Genomic DNA, 25,745 nt, shown 5'->3' with positions numbered 1-25,745 from the left:
TCCTAATGGATTGTTGGCCAGTTAGAAAAGAGTCAGCATTAATTGAGGTGGAGCTGTGAACTACTTTCTGAATGTGGAGGCATGAAAAAGGACTAGCACCAAAAGTGCCAGAAAGATTTGTATATCGTCTTTGGTCTGCAGTCTGGAACAGAAGATTGTGTGCCCTTGGGGTGATAATTTGCTGTTTGCAGGGAAAAAGGCACACAAGCTGTCTGTGATTAAACATTTACGGCGGGCAGTCTTAGCGTGTTTTAATTCACTGTTTCTTGTAAACCTCATGGATTCCCTCTGTTTGCATTCTCATCTGAATCTGGAATTTCGAGTTAATTATATTACACCTTTTCTTTTGATCTGCTTCATAACTTGTGCCTTTAGAATGTTTCATTGTTAGTGTCTGAAGGTTGTCTCAAGGTTCCTTGCTCCATCCCAGCTGTGCTGTGCTGGTGCTGAGCTGTGGTTGCCCCATCCAGGCTGGCTGAGCCCAGTAGGGCTGAGGACACAGAGACTGTGCAGCAACCACAGGATCTGGCTGTTGTTTCCAAATCCTGACCTTGAGGGAGCTGCAAGGACTTTGGCAAGGGTTCAAAGTTGCCAGTCAGGGATGTCTCACGTTGAATGTAGGTAGTTTTCCAGCTCCTGAAACAGAGGAAACTGACAAAGAAATACGCTTTGGTCACCTGGAGTGAAGTTGGCTGCGAGTAGTTCTTGTGTTTGTTGGTTTTAACTCTTGTTTATTTTTTTAAATGCCGCACAAGTTAAATCTTCTCAGTTTTGTTTGTTTTCCTTTCTCCTTTGTTTTGAATACATGTGCAGCTTTGGATATAAAAGCCTACCTGTTCTCCCTCACCTGTCTTTCCATCCAATTGTTGTCACTTGCCAGCTTCTCTGTGAGCCTTGCAGAGGTGTTTCCTGCTGTCCCAGCAATGAAAAACCCAGAGGCTGCCACTGTGCCCATTCCCAGGGTCAGCTTGTTGGCAGAAGAAGGATTAAATCCGTGCAGCTGCACCCCTGCTTTAGCTCCTGTGTGTTCAGTCCTGGTGCAGCTTTTCCTGCAGGAGCAGCTCTGTGGTTTAGTCCTGAGCTGGTAACAACATAATGGTGGTAGCAAATGAAAGTAGTGCTCTTGAAACATGTGGGATTATGCTCAGTCAGGATCAGTAGGAGCAGGACTGGGCTTTTCTTAACCAAGTGAAGAGCCTCAGTGTTGTTTTTTCTTTATGTCATTGCCTCATCCCTCATCAACAACTGGCCTGTGTCATGGAGCAAATAATTGCCCATATAAATAAGATAATTTTATGAAAACCCCTGCTTTTTTAACATTTTCTGTAGAAGCAGTGCACCACTGCATTTCAGTGTGACTGGATACAGTTCTCCAGTGCACACATCTGATGTCTATCTCTACATGATGACTACTGGGTACCTCTGCAAAATGGAAATGTTACAAGAGCTCCTGAATGGCATGGTACTATTCCAGTCTGTCTGCAGTAAGGTGCAATCATAAAGTTGTTTTCCTCCACTATATTTAGCAATTTACTAAATTTACTTTTGTTTCCATGTATTTCCCCCACCAGGGGTGTCACATCATGCAGATGGTGTGCACTTTGACAGGGAAAAATAATGGTGCATATGAGGTGGGGGTCAGTTTGTGCTAAATGGCTTCCAGATGGCAGGGCAGAGTAAGAGATCAGGTTGTCCCTCCATCTGTCCAGTCAGGAAGCTCTATCTTTGTTTTGCTTCTTGAGGGTGACTGTCTGCCTCTCTCCTGCTGATAACATATTGATCAGGGACAACAGGCTATCATCTGCTCAGTGAGGTTTTATTTATTCTATCTACAGAGAAGTGCCCTGAAAAAAATTAGGTAAAAAGTTCACTGGTGGTTCTGCCAAGCATTTTTGTTTAGCAGTGAAAGGCCAAGTTCACTCTGACTTACCAGTACATGTTGGATTAAAAGAAGTTTTGGCTACACACAGCTTTCTCTTTACTCTGCAGGTGCAGAGCTCTGCAACAGGACTTCTGTGTTGTACGAGGAATGTTTGGGTTGGAAAGGCAGGAAAGGCAAATAAGTGCCCTGGCTGCACAAGACCACAGCTTAGCTGGGCTCCAGTTAGAGGTGTGAAACACTTCTGAGCAATGTCTCTCTGTTCCCTGCAATTTCCTTCCTGGCTTGTGGGGAAAAAAAACCCCAAACCTGCAAATGGCCAGGAAAAAATGACAGCTTAGAAAGCACTTGCTGCATGAGTTGTGTTTAAGGCTGTATTTTTTAGTGTTGGCAGCACAAGCAGGCAAGAGTGCCTGTGTTTGTCTATGCACACAGAAAGTGATTTCTGAGGTTCACTTTGACAGAGATGGTGCTTGAAAATGTTTGTTTTCTAATCAGCTCGACTCCACAGGGAAAGTACTGGTCAATGTATAGTTTATTGTGCACTGAGAAGACTTGGGCCTTTTGGAAGTATTCTTGCTGCAACCATTAAAATATTACTAGTTGAGAAATAAGTTTAATGGAAAATCTTGCTTTAATAAAAGCTGTGGAGGTGTTTTAATGTAGCCACTTCATGTCTGAGGTGATAAAAGTACCATGAATTGACACATGGACCGCAGGTGGTGCAGTGTTAGGCTGGAGAATTTACAGTGGACAGGGTCTGAATTTTGGACAGAGTTGCTGTTGTTGTGTGTTCCCCTGACTCAATTAGTCCAGTCTTTCTAGAAATCCTTGTGTGTTGACAGCAACTTTAACTTAGCATTAGGAATGACTTTAACTAGTCAGAGTATCTCTGAAAATTGTTTCATTTGATGTGGGAAGACTTGAAGGGGGAAGCTGAAGGGCTGTAGATGATTCTTTGGGCCTGTGTGAAGAGCGTGGGTGAAACAGGTGCTACTGAAAGCAGAGAACTCAGACACCTTTCTGTGTCCATAACACCAGGGCCATAATTTTATGTGCCTTTGGTGCTCTCATTTGGCTGAGCCCTCTTGTGAATTGTTTGGGTTTTGCAATTCTTTGTTTCCCCTCCAAACAGATGTTCAGCATTCACTTATTTTTAGCAGCTCACTTTTTTTTTTTTGCTTTAAAAATCTTTACTTTCGCTGCTCTCCGTGTGCCCCTATATAGTCACAGCGCCTTGGTATAGAGGGGATGCTGTTACTATATTAGGACAGAGACATTTTTAGCCAAGGACAAAGGCCTTTGCATGAAAAGGGAAACAGCCTGCTTTTAAATCACTATTTATTTATTTATTTGTAACGACTTGATGGGCCTGGAAATTTCGGGTGTCTGTGTCAGTGTCAGGCCAGCTTGGAGAAACGGAAGGAAGGAAGGAGTGAGGAAAGCAGAGATAATTTCTTAGAAGAAATGGCTGGGTAGTTATCCCACATGGCTTCATGGGTATAAGCTAATCAAGGTAAACTAAGATTTGGTGATCTTAGTAACTGAGTGGAGATGCACTTTGGGAAATGGCTGTTCTTGTGCTCCTCTGTTATGACTAAAGTTAGGGATGTGGTTTAGGCTTGTTGTCTGTTTGTATCCATGCTCCAAAGAAAGGAACAGCCTGTCCCTGGACCTTAGTAACTCTTAATCAGTAACACAATTTAATCTGCCTCCTACAGTTCCAGTGTAATTACTGGGAGAAGAAGAGAGAAAATTTTGAAAGGAATGGCTAAGATAGCTGTTTATATTTAGTTCGGGAAACCTATAAGAAGCTTCTTAGCCACGTCCGGTTTCCATCAGTGTTTGCATCAACATTTGTGTCTGTCTCTCTGGAAACAGAAGCTGGCAGGAGGGGAGGCTCTTGTGTGGCTGCTGCCCCGGGACATTTGTGTCCCTCTGGTGTGTCAGAGGTGCCCTGGAAGGGACAGTGTGGTGTGACAAGACCTTAAACTGCTCCTGCTTTTGAGACATGAAGTCATTGGTTGTTTAGTTCCTTTTCTGTCCGTGGTTTAGTGAGTGTGGCTGAGAGCAGGGGGAGTTGTGTGGTTGCTGCCCTGCTCCTGAGCATGGGGCTTTGCTGAGCAGAGGGACTTAGCATTCATGTAATGAGTTCTGGGATTACTGTGTGTTTAACTTTACAGCCTAGGGAGAGCTTTTAAAGTAAGAGAATGTTTTAGTCCCAGATTTTAGGGTTTTTTCCTAAAACACAAATCACTTAATCGAATGTTTATATTGCACTCTGAGGAGAAAGGGCTGTGTGAGAACAGCATAGCAGTCATTGGTGATTTATTTATTACAGTGATTTCATATACAGTTAAATTCCTCTGGCACTTAATATTGTCATCTGTAAGAGCTGTCAGGACTTTGCAATATTACTGATTATGTGGTCAGCTGAGAAGTTAAGTGAAATAATGTTTGTAGGAAGAAGTAATTTTGGGGGTGGGGAGGGGGATGGAATTCAGGAGGGGATGATGTACTCCTTAGAGCTCCTTGTAGATCCAGCCAAAGTTCATCCAGTAAAGAGATTTCATTACAGCTTCATGGGCATTTCTGAAATTTGTCAGCTTATTTTTAATAATTGTTTTGCAGCACTTCCAAGCCTGATAGCTGCCAAGAAGTTGATAACCACGTTTCTGAGGATGTACCTTTGGCTGTGGCCCCTGCTGATGGTGTAGAGCCGCCTGCTCAAGAAACCGAAGGTTTCGCTAGGGAAAAAAAGAGGTATTGTATGATTTCAATTGTTACAAGACTTTTCCATGTCTTTACATCTTTTGCTTAAGAAATGTTACTAGTGTGAAAGAGGCTAAGTTTGACAGGTGTTTTGTTTAAGTCAGATGAACACTTTGCTGCTAGATTTTGAATCCAAATGTTAGACTTAACCAAGACCTGGCTAATCCAGTATATTTACTCCAAAATACCAGAAGAGGGAGCTTGGGCTACACTGCTTATTACTATGCTGGTCTCTCCTACTATTTGTAAATTAATTTTCTTTCAGGCTTTTTTCCCAGTATTTTTCTTTCAGGAAGTTTGAGTTTGTTTTTTTTTGTTTTGGTTCTTTCGTGTATGTGAAACTGTGCAAGATCAGGTTCTATTTAAGAGGAACGTTCTGCTCATTCCCCTCCTGATGCTGCCATCAACTTCCCCACCCCACACCTAATTTACTTTGTCACTGTCAGTAGTGAAGGGAGAAGTTGTTCAGCTTGGTTTTGTTCTTGCTGAGTAAATGTTGCCTTGATTTCAAAGTTAAATCTTTCAGTCCCTCAGACTTACACTGATTGTTGCCATAGTGTTTCAGTAGGTGGCCTAGCACATTTTTTGCTTTGAAAACACCCAAACTGAGTCATAGACTCATAGAATGATTTGGATTGGAAGGGACCTTAAAGATAATTTAGTTCCAATCCTCAAATATAGTCGAGACAAGACGTGTGCTTGGATATTCCTGCCAGAGCTTCAGCTGACGCTGTCTGTGGGTGATTAACCAGTCTGCTCTTGTGGCTCAGCAATCAAGGCCTGCCCTTCCTGTGACATCTATTAATGGAAAAGGTCACAGCACAGCTGAGAATATGAAATGGGCACTCCCTGGGGAACAGCATTCTCCACCCCACCAATACAGACTGGCAGGTTGTGACAAGTGGGATACAAGACAGGAGACACCATGGGAAATACAGTTATGCCACTAAAGCTCTGTTCAGAAATGTCAAAAGATGCTGCTCTCAGCAGGAGGATACTCTCAATCAGGAATTAAAATGTACACAGTAGATGTGTTGTGCTGTGGAACACTGCACAAATTAGCTATTAGCAAATGCTGCTAAAAAAAGTATGAGATGTAGTATCTAGGAAACATGTTGATTAATTATTTCTTCTAAACTTCCGATGATTTTGATCAGAAAAAGGGTCTCCAGCTTTATTGTATGTTCTGCTGTAGCAGTTAGGCCAAGGCTTTGTAGTTTCCCTCCATGACGCTGCACTGGACCCACATTTTAACCTGTGTATTATTGCTAGGGAACAGAAGTGCTGGAAGGCCTGTTCTGTGCCAGTATGCAGCTTCTGTCATCTGGAGAAAATGTTCTGAGTTGAAAGGTAGATACCATGGTTATCCTCTAAAAATGGAGAGAAACGGGGAGGTGAGATTTTGAGTTGAAAAATACTCATCCCGAGATGTTGGTTTTTTCCAGGGAATCATCCAAAATTGTTTGTACTTCACAGATACCCCTGAGTTTCACATTCTGGGTGTGCTGTAGTGTAGTCACAGTCAGTGTAATTTGCAAATCCAAACTGGAACCACTAAAAAAATACGGGATTTTCTTTTTTTTTCCACTAGAATTCAGCTTCAAGGAGAGGAGAAGCAATTTTAGAGCTCTGCAGGCAAGCAGAGCTGCTGTGCTCACGTATTTAGATTGGCTTGTGCCTCTGAAGTTTCTGTTTTGTTTTGATATTGATGTGTGTTTCGTAATATAAATGTCTATGTGTGTAACAAACACTTGCATGGGGTAAACAATGGTGTAATTAAGTAGAATCATAGACTCATGGAATGATTTGAATTGGAAGGGATCTTAAAGCCCATCCAGTCCCACCCCCTGCCATGGGCAGGGACACCTTCCACTATCCCAGGCTGCTCCAAGCCCTGTCCAACCTGGCCTTGGACGCTTCCAGGCTCTTTAGGCAGTGTGTTGTATTCGTTGAACTTGTTAATGCAGAATCAAAATCCAGCCTAGGATGTGAGTAACCCAAATGCACACTCCCAGCATCCTCATTACTCCTTGAGAATTGTGGTCCTATCACCCACAGCCTCTTTCTCCAAAGCTGAACTTGTGTGTTTGTATCTTACTAGAAATTAAGATGCACGTAGAGGTGAGAATTTTGTCTGTGGGACAAAAGATAATTGTTGCATCCTCTTGAAAAGCAAATCTATTACTGTCCAAATAGCTGTTTGCTGTTGTAGTCAGCCCCTTATGTAAATACTTCTGAGACTACCTTGCATTTTTATGTGATTCCTGTGTATCGAGTCAAATCAGCCGTGGAAAATAATAGCTTGCAAATTGGGTTATGTTTCACTTTGTCACATTTATGGCTAGTGCCTGGCAAGGTGCTGAACTTGTGCAACTGCTGGGCCACTGCATGATTTTCTGCAAAATGGATCCTTGAGGCGTTTCAGTGTCCTCTGTGATTATGATGGTCACATTATGAACTGTGTCACAGACACTTCATAATTTGAAACAAGTGCTGAAATATTGTTGGAGAGTAGCTGATTCTTGATGGGAGCCCTACGGACAGAGCTGGAAAGTCTCTGAGGAGCTGATCCATCCCTTTGTCCGGCAAGCAGGAGAGATGGATGTGATTGTTCTGGAGAACAAAAAGCAGGTGCTGGTTTTGAGCATGTCCTCACCTCATTACCTGCTTTGAAAAGGACACCTGTGCTGTTCTGTGTGGCTGATATGAATGGAGAGGTGAACCCTCCTTGTTGTCAGATACTGAATCAGTTTTCTTTCACAAGCTAAACCAGGCTGGAGTCTGGTCATTTTGAGAGACTTTGGATGGACAGGGATCTTCTGTTGATCTCCGAATCTCTGAAATTAGATACACATTTCTGTCTTACATAATTTTCCTGAAATGAGCCTGGAACCAGTTGGAAGCACAGCAACAAATCTCTCTGAAAGCAGAAAGTCACAACAGTGTTTACACAAAGCTCTACTTTCTGTGCTGTTGGTTTCCAAAATGTTTCATAATGCTTGCCTGGGAGGAAGCAAAGCTGAATAATTGGTGTCAGGCAGAAAAACAGGATAAGCTTTATGACTTCTGTGTTTTATTTGCTTGATCATGTGTTGAAAACAAGTTTTATCCTTTTGCCCACCTTCGGAGAAGCTTGTGTAAAACTAAGGAAATAAAAATCAATGTATTGCCTTCATTTTTGACCAACACTGATATTCCTAGACTGAGTTGCTTTTAAAGACGTAATCAAAACCAAGAAGGGATTACATGGAATTCAAAAACAGAGGATATTTTCCTTGAGTGAATTTAACCCTTTTGAAAGGAATGTGATACTACAGTTAAATTTACAAGTGCACCGAGCAAGGAAGAAATGAGAAGTACAAGTGGGGGATATAAATACCCCTTTCTTTCCAAAATGTGGGAGTTTGTAGGTTATTTGAGTTTGGGGATTTTTGGAGGGGAAGGAACATGTAGTTTTGGGGGGTTTGTGTGTATCATGTGAACTGGATAGTAGTAGTGTGTGTCTGGGCTGTCTGGTGCACAAGTGAAATGATGCTTTTTTTTAGGACAGCAACAGAATGAAGGCATTGAAATGAAGTTGTTTAGATCTTGTAAACTAAACCCAAGCATTTTTGTTGAGGCTTTGTGAAAAGCATTTACCACCTTCTGAAACACAGCATAAAAAATAGATACCTTCCACATAACCAGCCAGTCTGTAAAAAATGGACAGGAATGAGCCACAGTGCTGCTCTTCATCCATTTCCACCATTCCAGGTTTTTAAAGGAGATTGTCTCCTGAGTGGTGTGTTTAGAGCTGCTCAGCCCCAGGCAGGAGAATGGTTTGTGTAGATTTCTTCAGCCTATTATTGAGTAATCACACCAAATTCTGGGATGTCTGCCGTGTTTCAAGCCCAAAACATCGTAGACTAAGTGCATTTTCTTGTAGCTGGGTGTGGGACTGGTATTGGTGGGGTTATCTGGGTGAATGCATGATTTGGGGGCACAGTCCTGTGTGCCTGATGGTGCTCAGAGACCCGTGGGGTCTGTGCTGGCAGAGACAGCTTCCATAAACCAGCAGCAATTCAACAAATAGCTGCCAGTAGCTTCATTTTTAAAAGGCAAAGCATTAATGGGTGCTTGACAGGAGTGGGAAATTTCACCTGTTTTCTAACCATATCCTGGTTGGGAATTTGGGCTCTCTGGGGTGTTCTGCCTGCAGATTTGCTCAAAGAGAGCAATTATTTTTGTGTCTTGTAAAGCTGCTCTCAGTCTGAGGCAGTGGACAAAAGGGTGATGGTAGCCCTCTGTTTGCCTGTTATTCCTGTGTATTTTACAGATTCCCTCAGGCAATATATGGTAATTTCCTTGCTGCTAGAACAGGTTCAGCAGCATGAAAATGAATATGTCATTACACTAATTAATGCATCCACAAGGAGTTTTAGAGCGGCATTGATCATTCTGCATCCTACAAAACCATGGCAGTACAGATTCAGAGATTACACACCTAGCTTGGATGCTATTCCTTGGCACTGGTGACAGCTCCTGGCATTGCCAGGAGGGTGAAGGACTTGTAGGGGATCATTTCTTGTCCTAGAGCAGGTAATAAGTGGGCTAAAACTGTTGGGTCAGGTGTATTTTGCATTTCTCAATAATCACTGTTACATTAAAATAAGGCTGTGCTTTTGGGGTGCTCCCAATGCTAAATCTTCTAAGAACAAAAGTTTAAAGAAACCCCTGAAACATACTAAAAATACTTCAGACCAATTTTGTGTTAACTCCTTTGAAATCAAATTGCAGCTGTAAGCTGACTTAAGGCAGTCATTTGACCACCCATCCTTAGCAGCCACAGCAAAGCATTGCACCAGAGGGAAATAGTGTTCTTGTCTGGTTTCTTCATCCTGCATTTTCATGATCTAATTCTTTCCTTAGGCCCCGAGGCCAAGAGGCCTTTGGATTGTGCTTGCTGAAATCCCCTGCAACAAGGTGGCCCCAGAGAGCATTATCAGCACTGATCTTGTCAGCTCAGGGCAGGTGCATGACAGCCCTTAAAAATGTCAGTCCCCTCCTGGCATCTCCTTCCCTAGCAAGCCTGGCTCCAGCTGCCTTAGGGATCTTAAATCTCAGGATGTTTAGAGGCAAAGAAAGAAGGATGGAGGCAGGATGAGCTCCTGTCGTCTGTGGTGGTGTTTCTGCAATTCTGATGTTTGGAAATGTCAGTAGGACTTGGGTGTTTGGCTTGTGGATGTGGTCTGCAGAGGCATATTCAGCAGGAGCACAAACTCCCTCCTTTGGTGTGGTTATGCTTGTGGTCCCAGTCTGAAGGCCAGGCCAGAAATTTGGGAAATAGGAGTTTAAAGTTTTGTTTGTAATCCAAGGAATTCAGGCCTGACTGTTATGGTAGTAGCATGTTACAGCCCAAAACCAAAATTGAAGTGTCTGTGCCTTGGCAGGAGGGGAAATGAATATGTCATTCAAAGGAGCAAATGAGAAAGCAGAGGCTGCAGGGAGTGAGGTGTGAGCTTTGCACAGGGTTTGTTTGCCCTGACCCTTAACTCATGTCCCTCTGTAGGGCTGTGTGGGACAGAGCCCTCGCTCCTTCGGGAGATCCTGCACAGCCAGGGCAAGCAAGGAGGGAAGCAGCCACACTCAGGGGTGTGCTCAGCTCATGGAAACCTAATCTCCCTCTTTGTGTGGCTCCTGGATTTCACAGGAGGCTTTTGAACGTGGAATCTTGTGGGGTGTGCGGTTCTCACGTCGCTGATCGTAATTCACTGCTGGCCTCTGAAAGCCTGGAGCTGCCCCAGCATCCCGAGCAGCACTGTGCAGGGCCCCTTTTGTTATCTTTCCTCTGCGTTTCCCATGCTGGAGATTTCAATAACTAAGCAGGCATCTTGGTTATTCATAACTCTTAATGCCATTAATCTCACTTGCAATTTAGATTAAGCAGTGACCTTAGCAACCAAAGAGTGATCAGTGTGGAGGGGACACAATTATTTATGTTTTGTCTTATTTTTATTTTTATCTGAAAACCACTCTAACGTTTATTTCTTGTCAGCTGCAGTGTCCATCCTGGCTGCATCATCACTGGTCAGTCCTAGTTTTTTGAATTAGCAGATGGGAATTCTGTCAGTGTGCTCAGGCTTAAAACTCTGAGACATTGCGTGTTTTCATGGAGAGTGTATCAATGCAAATAAAGCTCTCACACTGTGTTAATCTAGATAAGTGGTGGAGCAGACAATGTGTCTATCAAAGTATTTGATCTGCAAGAACAAGTTAAATCTGTGAAGTCTCACACCTAGGATCTCCCTGTGTTGTTTTGTGGTGTATAATTTTGTATCATGGTGACACAGATAGGGCTGTGTTGTGCCAAGTGATGTACAGAGGCAATTGAACAAATTGCTTCTATTTTCCTTGAAAACTGTATTGAAAAATATCCCACTGATTTAACGCTCTGTAATTATTTTACTGCTCAGATTTAATTTTCACTCTCCAGTTGTGAATCAGTGCCCCACTCTTAGACCATTAAAAAATAAATGCTGAAAAAACCAAACCCAAAACCTACAGCTAACAAAAAACCACAAAACCAACAAACCCAAGGTATCAACCTGAAGGTCTATTATTCTCCCTGATTTTCTGATTTATCTGTACTGGAATGGGATTAAGTTAAGGATAACTGGATTTTAAAGGATGGCAATGAATGTATCATTAAATGGCTAATTATTGACTATAATAATATCTTAATTATACCATGGCCATAAACTCCAGTACATGTCTATTTATTAGGCACTACTAAAGCACAGATGTTACAATTTATGTTAAACTTTCACTGGTTTTTCCCAGTAAACCAAAATGGGATAAATTTGTTTCATGTTTCAGCTAACTTTTCATACTTCTTTTATTTGTAGCACAAAGATGCTCATAAAATTAAGGGAGAAAAAGAAAGAAATCTGTTTTTCTTTCATTGCTCTTGCTGCCTGATAGCAGCAAGAGATCACAGCTTGGCCCTTCAGGAGGTAGTTTACTTACGTTGCCTCTTTGGGTTATCATCTTTCGAAATAATAAAGATTTATTTTAAATGGTGGTCTGCTTGCATACAATACAGTGGTGTCCTGGCTTTGGCTGGAATAGAGTTAATTTTATTCTATTCTCTACAGAAAAAAAATTGAATCTCACCTCTGGAGACAAAGATTGAAAAGGGGTTTGGTTGGGTTTCTGTGCTTAGCTGTGACTTTCTGAAAGAGGTAATGACAGCACCAGTGTTAAATGTTGTCCCTGCCCCACAGCAGTGCAGGTGGTGAGCTGGATCATGGAGTGACCTGGCTGGAAAAAAAATACGAGATCAATCTGGTCTCACAAAGATTCCTTGTGGCACATGTCTGGGCATGACATCAGATTTGAGTTGGGAAGAAAATCTGAAGAACCAAAGTGAGGGGTGGCAAATGCCTTGTAGCGTTCCAGCAGCAGCTTCAGCTCCTTGAGGAGGAATTTTAAGTGACTCTCATTTAGGGAAGTGGAAATTTTAAGATACATCCTCTCTTGCTCTCTTTAGAGAGGGAGGTGAGACTAAGGAGCAAAAGTCTGGCTACAGGAGCAAAAAAGTCTGGTTTGCAGAATGAAAACAAAACAAAAGGAAATAAAGGTGTCCCAGGACTGACAAAATGCCCAGTGAGCAGGGAAGCACAGAAATACATACAACATGTCTAAACCTGTTTTTGTGCAGCCTATAATGAAGAATGCTTGACTTCTTTAAAAGCCTGTCAGCTGCCTACTATATAACCCTTAGAAAGATGAACTCCAAGCCTGAGTGCCCACATGGCTGCAAACAGCCTGATTGACCTTCCCTGGAACACAGAGATCAACACTGGTCCTGGGAGACCTGGATTTCTGGAAGGACTTGGCAGACAGAGCCACACCAGCAAAGGCCAGGGAGGGCTGGTGCTCCTGCAGGGCTTTTAGAGCACTGGAGTCTCTAGCCTTGGGTGTCCTAAAAGGGCTGTCACCACTGCACTTCAAACGATGGCAGTGCTTTTATGTGCTAATGTGCTCTCTAACACAGCCAGCCTCCCCGGGCACTGGTTTGCTTTGCCACTCTGTCGATACAGAGTCAGTTTTTTCGAGCGGTTTGGTCCTTTTAGTCCTTTAGGAAAGATGTGGCTGTTCCTTAGCAGTCTGATATTGTGGATAGCCTTGCCATGAACTCTTTGATACCAGGCAGCTACAAGTAAGGGAGGCTTTGGGGTGAAAACTTCTTCCCAGGCTGCATTCAAGGCTTTGGGGTCCAAAGGCAGTATCATCTAAATATATATGTACATATATATAGATATATAAATTTTTGAGGGGGAGAATTATGTTTAACCAATAATCTCTTTTTTAAAACATTTTAAAACATTTACCCATCTTTTACTTCTTTTTTTGTAGGCAGTACTGTTCCTTAGTACTGTTCCTTAGTGGCAGCAGTGTTCAGATACCAGAGAAAACCCTTTTTGTTTGGGATGTTTGGTTCTGCCCTGTCTTTGCATTTTGTTCTATATGGTGCTCATTTCTGCACAGTCCCTCAATAATGCATTGCAGCTAGGAGGTACAGCTTAATATTCACCACTCCTCCCCCAGGGGATAGATGTGTGAGCGAGGCTTTTCTTTCAGCAGGCTCTTTGATGTTCCTGTGTGTGTGGATGTGTGGTCATGTTTATAATTTGTGTAAATGCCTGGCACGATGGACACTGAAGCCAAGAGCAAAGAAACAGAACATAAATTTCAGTATCTTGGGCTTTATCATGGTTCTGCTCAGCATTGTTTTTTTGATGGAAGCCAAAAATTTCAAATTGGGTGCAAGTGACCCAAGTCTGAATTTATATATAAACATGAAATGGAATAAGACCAAATATTTAGGAGTCTGAACAGTGTTTTAAACAACTAATCAGTGGACATTCAGTTTCAATAAAACATTAATTTAGTCGAGGGCAAAATATGGCTCTTACTTAAATGGGTGAAAGAGGCAGAAAGAAAATGATTAACTTTAAAGGATGGTACTGAATACTTAAATAGTCTTTTCAGCAGTGGGATCACAATAAGTTGTTACATGGCTTTTAATCCCTAGGCTGAAGTGCCTGGGGCATCCTTAAGTCCTTTGAAGCTACAGTGGGATTTTTTTCTTCTTAATTTTTTTTTCTTTTTGAGCTACATCTGTGTGTTTTTCAGGTTCCAGCTAAGTTCTAGCAAAATGTACTCAGAGTGTCAACACAGATCTTGTATTTTTAAAAGCCCACACTAAATTTAGTACTAAATTGATGCTTCTTGGCAGGCCTAAAAGGTGAACTGGGGCCAGGCAGGAGAGGGAGAGCTCCCCTTTCATCTGAGGTATTTACCAGTCAGGATGGGCTGCAGCTTTGTAGTGTAACAGATTTTATGGCCAAATTAGAAGTAAATCTGCAGTTTGGCTTCTTGCACAGGTTGGCCAGAGACATCAGTTTAGTATTTGTTATTGCATCCTGTAGGCAGCAAACTCTCTCCAATCCAAGGCTCAGTTACAGCACACCTTTTTTTGAAAGATTGTGGCCATCAGGAGTTCATGTTGCTGTAGCTGAGCTGCTGGGATGGTTATTTTTCAAAGGGAAGAGTGAAATCCTGTCCCATTTATGAGCAGGAGCAGCTCAGAGGCAGTGAGCTGCCCTCATGGTGAATCTCTGAGCTGTGCCACGAGCTGTGCACAGGAATTGGGGTGAGAGTGAGGGGAGAATGAGGCAATGCCTTGTCTGTGACTCTGCTCATCATAACCCAGAGCTGCCTGTAACCCAGACAGAAAGGGCCACAGTGGGGTTCCAAAGGCTGAAGCCCTTAACCCTGCAGGTTGCAAAGACCTGCATTTCTAGTGCAATTTGAATGTTTGTTGCACAGAAATACTGGGGAATGGGAAAAAAATACTTTTTCTACTATGCAGCTCCTGAAACAACCATGCTGCCTCAGAATAGGATTCCATCCAAGCCTTCTTTTATTGGGCCTTTGTTTATTTAATAAATGTACATGTGAAACTTGAAGGAGTTGACACAGGCATTTTAAGTGTATTCTTTGCACTTGTCAGGAGTATCCCTGTTTTTCTCACTGTCAGGACAGTGTCCCTGTTTTCCTCGCTGTCAGGACAAGCTGTGCCTGTGTTCTCCCTCTTGGCTTCCAGGTACCTGGCAGGGCTTCACTTAATATGGTGTTCGCCTTTCTAGGGGTTTTTGTTTTCTCTGAGTCTTTTCTCTGTCTCAAATGAAATCCAGCAGGGAGATGTTATGATATTCAGAGCTCACTAGAGCTATCACACACTAAAGTGAAGCTGAGCTGTAACCTCAGCCTAATAGGGACTCTGGATACAGACATGTAATTTTAGTCTGTTGGCTGGTACCATTGATTTCCCATATTGGATGGAAATCCTGGAGTTATTAACCATTTCAGATCTACTGCCAAAGAGTCCGTAGGGCTGTTTCATACATTTTCTTCACTTTCTGTGTGTTCTTTTCTTGTGAATGGCAAGTACAGAGGGTGGAATGAGCTGCCACCCCCTTGGCAAGGGAGGATCAGAGCTGGGCACTGCTGCAGAGTTTGGGGGTCAGCTGGGGCTCAGGCACCCAACCCTGCTCCAGAAATTCTGGAGCTCAGTCTCTGAGTGAGGCGGTGCTGTTGCTTCTCTGGCAGTGTTGAGCAATGAGGCACTAGAAATGAGGGTTTGGCTTTTATCAGAAACAAAACAACCTCAAAATTATAACTTGCTTGGAAGTTTGTGGCTGAACAAAGTGCTGGCTCACAGGCTTTCCCCCTTAGTTTAAGAAAAGTAGAGAAAAGAAAAATGTCATTTATTTTGATACTTGTTCATAAAACAGAATTTAATTTTTGGCAGCCTCTGGAAATGAAAAGTGCTTCATGTTCACTAAACATCCTTGTTTCCTCTTACCTCAAGAACAATTTATTGTGGGTGCACACAGAGCCAGAACCCCTGCACATGTATTCAGCAGTTGTTCATGTAAAGCAGGCAAACCCAACTGGATTTCCCTTTATGCAAGCAGAGAAAAACCCCAAAACTGTTTAAAGTGTGAGCCTAATGAGGTCTCAACTAGAGCATAAAAGCTGTACTGTGTTAGGTGCTTGGAAGTCAGTGTGTTTTAATACTTCTGTTAAATTTATCCGATCCTTTTGACCCCTCCGCCCTATGATGTATCCAGAATTGTTACATAGCTTCAAGCCATTTGTATCCCTAGAGTTTAATTCCCGGTACAGGCAGCAGTACAACTGGATTTTTTTTTTTCTTTTGCTCCTTTAATGATGTGAAACACGGCTTGTATGTGAATCATCTGTTATTTGCCAAAGACAGGGATGTGGAGAGCGATGGTACCCAGCTTGTCAGCATCCTAGAATTCCCAGTGCCCCAGTACCTCCACGCTGGGAAAAGGATAAGCTTATTTGTAGGGTTTGGAAAGCTGTATTTTCTGGGCTTAAAGATCCTCCCTATCCCTGTCAGATGATGAGCTCACTGTCCAGCAAGGGGGTCTGTGCAGGCAGAAGCAAAATGGTTAAAGTGCCCCAGCGTTGGATGGAGCTGCTGATCGGCTCCCACATTGCCTTGTTTACCTTGGCTGCTCATGATATTCTCCCTACGTTCCTCTTGGAAGATTCCATTTTTTTTTCTGCAAGAGGGATGAGCTCGTTTGCGAAACGAAAAGAAAGCGGCCGTTCTGCTTGTTAATCCTCTCCGCCAGCATCCCGAGGTGCACGACTTGTCAGTTCAGAGGGGCAAATGTATGCGCGGCGCCCAGCACACGTGCATTTGCATTTCAAATCGGCTGAGTCAACACAATATAATGGTCCTGCCTCTAGGTCCTTAGAGAGCCACAGTAGCTGACAATGTGTGCTTAAAGGGAGGGTCTGCTTTCCTTCTTCTCCTTCTTCTGTTTTTTATTTTTTTATTTTTTTTAAGCCAGTTTCCATAGCCAATAGCCCCGTGTTCCAGGCGCTTGCACCGGCGCTGTTCAGACCACTGATGTTTAGCAGATGATTACCCTGTCACAGCGGCCGGGGCTTTGCTTTATTTTATAAATACCGCTCATCTGGACAGAAAAAAACAACCAACCCCAACAAACAACAACCCACCACCAAAGCTGGCACCGGTTCAGAGAAGAGAAGCTGCCGAAGCGCTCCTGCCCGTGCTGCCACTGATGCGAGCAGCTGTTTCCATCTGCACTGCAGCACTGCAGCCTCTCCAGAGCCAGAGCCGCCGGGGCTGCGAGCCGCTGGGGTTCCGCAGGAAGCCGGCCTTGCTCCCGCCTAGCTCCGAGCCCAGGGCACGCTGAGGATGGGAGGCTCGCAGTCGCTGCAGCAGGCACAGACAGGTGGCCTGGTCCGGGAGCCCTCCGAGGCCATGTAAGTGCGGATCCGCTGGCTGTCGCCGTTCCCCGCGCTGCCCTAGGGCTGGGGGCTCCGGGGTGCCCGAGGCCTTTGTTCGTTGCCCCCATGGCGGCGGTGCAGGGCCGGAGTTGGGGTTCGGCGGGGTGTGGGTGAGGCCGGGGCACCTCGCTCGGTGGGTGTGCGGCACTGCCTGCCAACCATATGTTTTGTCTCGCCGTGTTTCGGGTGCATAATCCATCAAACACAATGACCGTGCCCAGCGAACAAAACCCCAGCCCCTTCCCCCTTCCCAAACCCACCACCTCTGGGTTTGCGATTTAAAAGGCGCAGCGTGGAGCTCCCGTTTCGCTGCGCTTTTTCCAGGGCTTCTTTTGGCTTTTCTCTCTGCACAGATACTGCTTTTCAGGGCACATCACCCCTGTCAGTCAGCATCCATCCCTGTCATGGTGTTACATCCTCTGGTGAATCATAAGCAAGGTGTCCTTAGATCTCTCCTCACTGAAGGCCAGCTCGGAAGGATTCGCTGGGAGAGGGAGGAAAAAGCAGACAATTCGTGCTTATTCAGAGCGAGTTAGCACTTTTTTTGGTGGTTAAATCGTGTATGAAAGTGCACAAATATGTATGTGCATGCAGGAATGGCAGCATCATTTCCTATTTGTAAATAGGATTTTGTAGTTTATTGGTAGAGGATTTATCAGTTTACTTAGCCAACAGTCTTTTCTCCTTAACCATCCACCCGAGACTACTAAGCTGGAATGCTAGAGCATGGTCCTTACCTCTGAATGGATTTTAGAAGAATTGCCTTGTCTCTTTTTGTCATTACAGTTATATAAATCACATTTATCTTAACATGTCTGACTACTGTGTTCATTACTGAGTATGTATTTTGGTAAGTTTCAGGTTAGGGCTAGTCTAGAAACTAACCTCTTACAGGTCTCTTTTTTTTTTTTAATGTAATGCCTGCTTGTTAAGGTAGCTCTGATTATGGTTGAGGCATCATTTGTATGTTTGAGATAAGTGCTTCAGAGCCATTGGGGAATGATAGAGCTGTAGCTGATAGTTTTGCCTCTATAATAGGCCTTACAAGTAGGTATATGCTCCCTATTGTCATATTCCTGTATATCAGCAGATAGCTTTGCTTGATAGGGTCTTGTTATATTTGTGAGATACAGGCCTAACAGCATTTCTGCATCCTTTGTTCTTTTGATGCGTAGCTTCAGCAATTAAGATTATATTTTTTCTACATAGTTCTGTCTGAGATTCCTATAAACAGCATCTATTTTAATAATGTGGTAGAATAAACCGATGCCTCATTGTCTTTAAAGCACGATAAATTACGTTTTCATCTGCACAAACTGGTGTTGATTTTAAACAGTGTTTCAAGGACTGGGCAATAAAAGACATGTTGCTAAAACAGGATTCAGGGGGTTTTATCTACAATTTTCACAGCCTTTTAAGAATGCATTCTATTGGAAGAACATATTGATCGAGGTGTATATGTATATATTTATCCATTTTGGGGCACTTGAGGAAATTATGTCGTCATCTCTCTCTGACTCCTTTTATATATAAACATACTCATCTTTTGCGTTAAGTCATTCCTATGGGGTTTCAAGATGATCCTTTAAGGCCTGACAAGATCAACAGATACAGTTTCAGCACAGGCATCATTCAGTAACTGTTGATATCCTTGGGAAGAGTTTGTGGAAGGTATTACTAATCTTGTAAGAAATAAATCATCAGGAGATTGTGCTGTTTTCTACAACTAAATACTCTTTGAAATGAGATAAAAATTGAGGTGTTTCTTTATCCTTGAGAAAATATGCGTCTGTTTTACAAAACAAGAACATCCTCGTAGGATGTCATGGTCATCAGTTCTGGTCTGAGGTTTTGACTTTATACCCTAATCACTGTAACTTTTACCAGTGCTTTTTGAAGGGGGTTGCATTTAACTTGCTTTGCACACATAAGCAAATTCCTTAATGGCAGTGATGGCTCAGAGGCAGAAACATCTGGCCATGTCCCAGGCAAGTTGGGCAACTGCCCACACAGTTACAGCATCCTTGAAGTCATCATTTCTGCCATCAGCAGAGGCTGATTGCTCCACAAAGGGAGGGCAGGGTTGGATTTGGCTGCCCTGAGTTCATTAGTTTAGGGGGCTGTCAGTCAGGAATCATTAGTGGAGTAGAATTGTGTAAAAAAAAGGACAGAGGCAAACAAATTCCTTAAATAGCTGCTGTTTTCGGAGTTCCTCCGAAGTACCCTATGATGGACTTCTTGATTAAACACTAGGGAAAGTTGTTGAAATAACTTGGTGTTAGAATCAATGCTGAAAAGGGGTCTAGGTTAAGATTTTAGAGTGTATCTGTGATTAAATATGCCTCTTTGCATGTGTGTGCCAAATTCCCAATTTTAATGTGAATTTGTGTCAGCCAGGATGAAAGTGTTTGCCATAAACCCACTATTGGTACTGACAGCCCGGGGTATTCTGTTGCTCATTGTGGATTGTTAGCACTCACTGGCAGCAGACAATTACCCTTTTATTTAAAGAAAAAAGAAAAGTCAATTTGGAGCGATACAAAAGGGAAAGCCCAAGGGAAGCCCCTGACAATAAAAGTTAACTGCAGATGAAAGTGGGGTGGTTCAGACCTCGCTGTTGACGTTAGGAGCGCTGTCATGTGCTTTGCAAATCGCAGCAGGCACCCTGGTGGTCACAGATTGAGCTCAATCAGGGGCACGTTTCCATCAGATAATAGGAGTGGGCTCTGCTGAAGTGAGAGCCAATGACAGCGAGATGATGTTCAGCGTGCACAGATTTGTTGGGTGCACACACAGCTGGTGGTGGTGTCCTTGTCGGAGATGCCAGTGCTGCCCTGAACAGAAATCAGCTTGCCAAGTGCTACCACCCTCATATTTAGTGCTTTTATTTGTAACAGCAGTATATTTCTATATCTTGGTAATGTTTTTTAATTATTAGCAAACTGGAAATCTTGCTAGGGTTTTAAATGCTGGGAGCTCTTAGGCAGCTGTCACCTCTGAGACATATTTTTCTCTCCAGAAGAAAGAGTTCCTTTTGCCTGAGCACAAACCACACCTTGCTATTGTGGGGCATTGTGGTTGCTGTCCACAATGTCCACTGGATTTGCATTCAGTGCCCATTTCTTGATCAGCCCAAGGGCTGCTGCTGTGTTATTTCCTCCCCTCAGGAGATCTACGTGCTGAGTCTCTAACATTTGCATCCCTTGCCAATCCAAGAGGAAAATGACTGAAGCCTGAGCCAGCTCCCACTGAAGTTGATAGTGAAATGCCCACTGACTTCAGTGGGAGCTGGAGCAGGCTCCAAGAAAGAAATTGAATGTCACTGATCATTGGTAGCAGGCCAAGATGTTGGTGCCCCAGTGGGTTTTTCAATATTTCTTCTGCTGCATGGTCTTTTGTTTGTTGGTTACTGGAAAGACTCAGAAAAATTTAAACTGGTTAGTCTCAGCCTTCTGCACAGGAGATGTGAGCAGTTTTCTGTGTGTGAGGTCTATATACACATGAATTTATAAAAGTTTTCTCTGCATGTGTGTAAAAACACAGCCCTTGCTTGCCACCACATTTTTTTATTTTTCAATCTTCTAAAAGTGGAAGAATCCATTGTGTGGTTCTTAAAAGTTTGAAAGAAATTAGTCTGGTAAAATATTTGCATAATTTTAAACGCTCATACATATGAAAATGATCCAAATAAATATATCTACATGGAAGAGTGGGATATATGTAAATGGAAAATGTTGAAAAGAATTTGGGTCTTGGGAGGAGGGGAAGCTGCTGTTACTGACTTGATGTTTAGTCTGATTTAATCCCTTGACAGATAGCTCTGCCTATTGTCAGCTTATTATGTAGAAACATAAATTTGTTTTTCTTCCCCTTACTGACAGCCTTCAGTGAGCATCCCCATCAGTAATTAGAGGATGCTCTATCTCCTAGATTTGTCTGCTAAACAGGGTGAATTGCTGGAAGCCATGGGGATGTTTCACTTAAGATGTACCAGAAGTAACGAGGAGATTCTTCTGTCAGGCTTCCCTGTCTTTTATTCCAGCCTCCCTTATTTGAGCCCAAAGGAGCTCATCTCTGAAGTCAATGACAGTGCTCCCTTTGATATGAGAGGTGGTTACATCAACCACTTCTTCTGTCACTGGAAGTAGGCAGGTCACGTTTAGACTTGAAAACAAAATGAAAAGAGCCCAGACTCCCTCACCCCTCTATTAACAAGGCACAGCACACGTCTGGCAAACCCATGTGTGCTCTAAAGCTCTCCATAAGGAGTGGGGTGCCCTATGCCATGTGTAATGGAGCTGCTGTCATCTATTATGTATTATGACATGCAGGCAAATTGGAAAATACAAACTGATGTGAGGTGGGAAAAACATGAATGAAAAGGCATTTCCTGCACATGCATTGTGGCTGTCATTTACCAGCAGAGCTGTTTCCCTGGCTGCGTTTGCTTTTTGCTTTCCTTGACCCAGAAGTCAGAGGAACTGATTGTTAGATTTAAATCAAAGATGCTCTTCAGTCCTCTGTGTTTCAAGAGGTAATAGTCTGGGTGCTTTTAGTGTTTCTCTAACATGATTATAGCACCTAGGAAAGCAGTGTCTGTTCTAAGCACATTTCCTTTGTTTTAAAACCATACACCTATAATTTTTGTATTTATGTCTTGGATACCATTTTCTTTTCCACCTCTGATGCTTTGTAAGGATTTAGCTGTGTAACAAGCTTCTTATGTAGTCCAGGTAAGCAGGCTTTTGAGTGGCAAGAGGCAGACTTGTAATTACAGCTAGAAATTCGATGCAGTTTGCATTCTCTTGGAGAAAGTGGGCGGGTTTGCTGTAAGGAGCAAACAAGCAAATATATTCTTTACTATGAAAAAGCTAAGAAAAAAAAAAGGTGTCATTTCCCTTCCGATCCTTAAATGATCCACCATCTCAATTTAGTTGCAGGCTGTGGATATTCTGTTTTGTATTCCCATTAGAACCAGCTAAATGGGGGAAAAATTGAATTAGTTTCCTTTTTCTACCATGCTCCACATTTTCTTGTGAGGACAGCCTTCATTGATGGTGATACTAGACAAGATAGTGAGATCCCTCCTTGGCTCTGGAAACCAAATTGGAGTTTGCAACCTAGAGTGACAAAGCACGTGAACTGAATTTTGGTTGGAGCAACTGTGGGTATGTCTGAGACAGACCTCAGGGGAACTGTAGGGCTCTATTTTTTGTTTGTTGCTTCCCTGCATTATTGTTTGCTGCAGCTCCTCTCCCTCTGCTGCGAGGAGTGATTAAGGGGATGAATGGATGCTTGGAAAACCTCTCTGAGAGGAAGAACCAGGGCTGTTGGTTTTGTTGGGGCAAAAATGTAAACTTTGAGAAAAACCTGTGTCTTTCCATTTTAAGCTGATTTGATTAATCAGAATCCTTAGAATTATGTTCATGATGGGGTTTTCCCAAACAAAAGCAGCTTGTTCCTAGGGCTTAATGTAAACGAGGTTGTATCTGACACAGGTTACGGTTACAATCACATAAGCTCTTGCTCCTTTAGAGCTTTGATTTCCTTCAGCATAGAAACCTACACTTACTGGTCTTGTTAATAACAGCCCATTGCTGCCCTTAGAAATGACTCCAGCATTGTGCTGGGGAAAAGGTTTGCTTGCTAAAGGAGGGGAGAGATGAGCAAGGAATTCGAATCCCTTTGTTTAAGATCCCGAGTGTCGGACCAAAGCAGGAACCTGGGAAAGGAAGGTTCAGCACCTTGCTCCTCACCTGGCAGAGCTGAGGGCAGTCCAGCTGGGTGCCAGCTGGTGAAATGCCACTGGAGATCAGGGATTTGCTTTTTCCATCACACTGTGGTGCTGAGTCGGTGCTTCCTGAGCCGGGAAGGGATGGTTTCCCTGAGAGCTGGAGCAGCACTGAGTGTGCCCATGGGATGGGTAAATGAGCTCAGTGGGAAACCTTCCAGAGCTGCACCAGTCTGGAGCAGCAGCAGGAGGATCACACCCACCCGAGGCAGGAGATGGAATTAGTAAAGCCCAAGCAGAGATTTTGTTGTTGTTGTTGTTGATGTTAAGAGGTGGAGAATTTTTTTTTGTCCTTTGCTCCTATTGCTCCCTGTGGCCATGCTTCTGTCCATGCAGCTGCTTTACATGTTGAAGTAGAGGAATAAGGGTTAGAGAGGATCTTGTGAAGTTCTTCAGGGAGGCTCTGCAGGGGCCAAAAAGGCAGAATATGGAGCAGGCTGAAGGCAGATAGTCTCTCTTCTCTTTCATTTTTAGTAAAGGCACTTCCTGCCTCTCTCCTTCTCCACTCTCATATAATCCTTATCTCCTTTCTGAAAGGAAGGACCATCCACAGGCATTGCAGGAGCACAGTCTGATCTCCACATCTCAGTGTTTCCAGCAATCTCCATGCTCCCAGGATAAGCTGGTCCCCAGGGATGGCGAGTGTCACACATTCATCCTCACACTTCACAGCCACTGTTTTGTCCCATGTCCTGCTTTAGAGTAGCGTGGCAGAGCTGAGATGTGGCTCTGCAAAGCCTTGTTGCATTTAAAAGGTACTTCCAGTAAACAAAGCAATTCCAAACCTGTGGCTCTGGCTCCCAATGAATTATTGATTGGTTTCCCATTGATGATGCTGTGTAGCAGGAGCACAGGATGCTTCAAGAGGGCATGGTTCACACAGTGATGTTTCTTGGATTAAAATTGTAGACCTCAGGACTAACAGAAGAGGAGAGATATCTGCCATGGGTATTAAATGTTTAAACATCAACCACTGATTCAGACACCAATCCCTAGCCAACTAGGGTGGACAAAGTGCATCACTGACTGGGATTATTATGTATTAACTGGTTATATTTGTTTTGGGTATTTTCCACCTTTGATATTTGGGTAACCTGCATCTTTACTGTTTCTTAAGAGATTTATGTGGTTGAATATTCAGCATCCTCTGGTGAATTAGGGATACATTAGTATATTTGCAGTTGTGATGTCTGAAGATGAGTGCCTTTAATTAAATGGCTTTTTCCTGTTGTACGTCTGAGAATAAAGCATCTGCCTGAGAAGAGCAGAGGGATTTAAAAAACAATTTCAATTCTGAGTCGTGTTTCTGTGGTGCAGATATTTTCATTATTCAGGCTGAAGCCAGTAAAAGAGAAAGCAGGCTGGCCAGAAAGGATGGGGAATTGTTTCATTATTCATTTATGTCAGTGGTGTTGAAAAACATACCCTGCTAGATCTCAGGAAGAGCAATAAAAAGGAAAATTTTAACATGATTTAAATCAATATGGGGGAACTTCTTGCTAATCAGTTAGAAAAATGATTTCAGTGGATTGAAGTGCTGCTGTAAGTGTGCCATGTTCTATCCCGCAGTCTTTTTTCCTTCAGATGTGGTTTCCCACAGCTTGAGACATTTCTCTCTCGTTGCTGTGTGAAAGCAGGAAATGGCTTTTGTTGGGGGAGTGGGAATTTGGCTTCTGCACAAAATATGCTCAAAATTGCTGAATAAACAAGGAAGAAAAGCAGGAAAAAATAATTCCTTCTTCCCATTTCAGTTATGGTGGGCAGATTGCTTATAATATAATACACTAAAAACCAAAAACCTTTTAATTCCCCTCCACTGCAGTTCTAGTCCTGTTCTCTAAATATAACCATCCTGTGAGGAAAAACTAGCCTTTTTATAGCAAGTGATTAATGTTTAAGGTATTCATAAGTTTCTTTTTGCAATCTATTATAGAAGACACATTTCCAAACTGATCTTGGATAACACACCAGGTATTGTTTTCCATGCTGAAGTCTCACATAATGATATGAAAGGGGAAGCCATAGCATTTTATTTCTGTTATCTCATTTATACATAAAACAGAAAATCCAGATTCTTGTCCCTCAGCTCAGCCACTGAGTTACTCCAGGAGTTCAGGTTGGAAGCCTGATTGTTGGAAGAGCAAGAAGTGACTCAGTGGCATTGGATCAGCAGCAGTGTGTGACCATATTCCCCCGTTCACACCAAATTTACTCTGGTGTCAATCATTGCCACTTCAGCTGAGCTGTCTGAGGTGCAGCAGAGGATTTTACACCCTTTGGGCTCAGGGTGAGGAGAGGCACAGAACTGCTCAGGGCAGGGGAATGACTGCCTGCAGGATCACCTTCCTCTTTGTGTCCCGAAATTAAACCTTGTGCCTGTCGTGACACATCCCTGTGGGCTGGCCAAGTACCACCTTTGTTGTAATTGTGATTATTTTTCTGGGGAGCCATGTTTGCTGTAGGAATATTTATGCTGAAATAATATTAAAATCCTCCTCTGGAGAGGAGCTCCTGCCCTGCTTCCTGCAGACATCCGTGTCAATATGAGCTCTTGTGCAATTGTCGTTTCAGTGGAATGGGATTTATTTGATAAAAGCTTTATTCTTAAGTGAGAACTGCAAGGATGCTTCTCTGCTGCTTCGTAGCTCAGGCCATAAAATGAACACGTGATGTTATCCTGCTCTTGGGTTGAGCAGAAAGCCTCTGCTGAGGAAGGAACTGCAGATGATTTTATGGAGTATTGCTCTGAATGCAAAACATAATTTCTGTTTAAACCTCCCAGCTTTGTTTTCTTTCACAAAACCACTTTTTTTTTTTAATTGCCCTCCCTTTTTCTGTCTTACAGTATTGTTTTTAGTTAATGTTTTAATGCATCAGAAAGTTTGCAGGACAAAGAATGAAGAT

The 25,745-nt window shown here is 43.0% G+C and overlaps 1 protein-coding gene across 10 annotated transcripts in view; it reads left to right on the top strand.

Moving 5' to 3' along the window:
• Positions 1 to 25,745, top strand: part of TACC2 (transforming acidic coiled-coil containing protein 2) — a 125,947-nt gene that overhangs the window by 53,267 nt on the left and 46,935 nt on the right. For all 10 annotated transcript variants that reach the window (XM_085064679.1, XM_085064677.1, XM_085064674.1 and 7 more), the window contains one exon: positions 4,511 to 4,642. In XM_085064679.1, the coding sequence (XP_084920805.1) occupies positions 4,511 to 4,642 (132 nt within the window). The remainder of the gene's footprint in view (positions 1 to 4,510; positions 4,643 to 25,745) is intronic.

This window comes from Lichenostomus cassidix, chromosome 6, assembly GCF_008360975.1.
Source record: "Lichenostomus cassidix isolate B80296 chromosome 6, HeHo_3.0, whole genome shotgun sequence".
Taxonomy (NCBI): domain Eukaryota; kingdom Metazoa; phylum Chordata; class Aves; order Passeriformes; family Meliphagidae; genus Lichenostomus; species Lichenostomus cassidix.
Note: the sequence above shows the minus strand (reverse complement) of the source record. Positions and strands in the feature narration are given on the sequence as shown.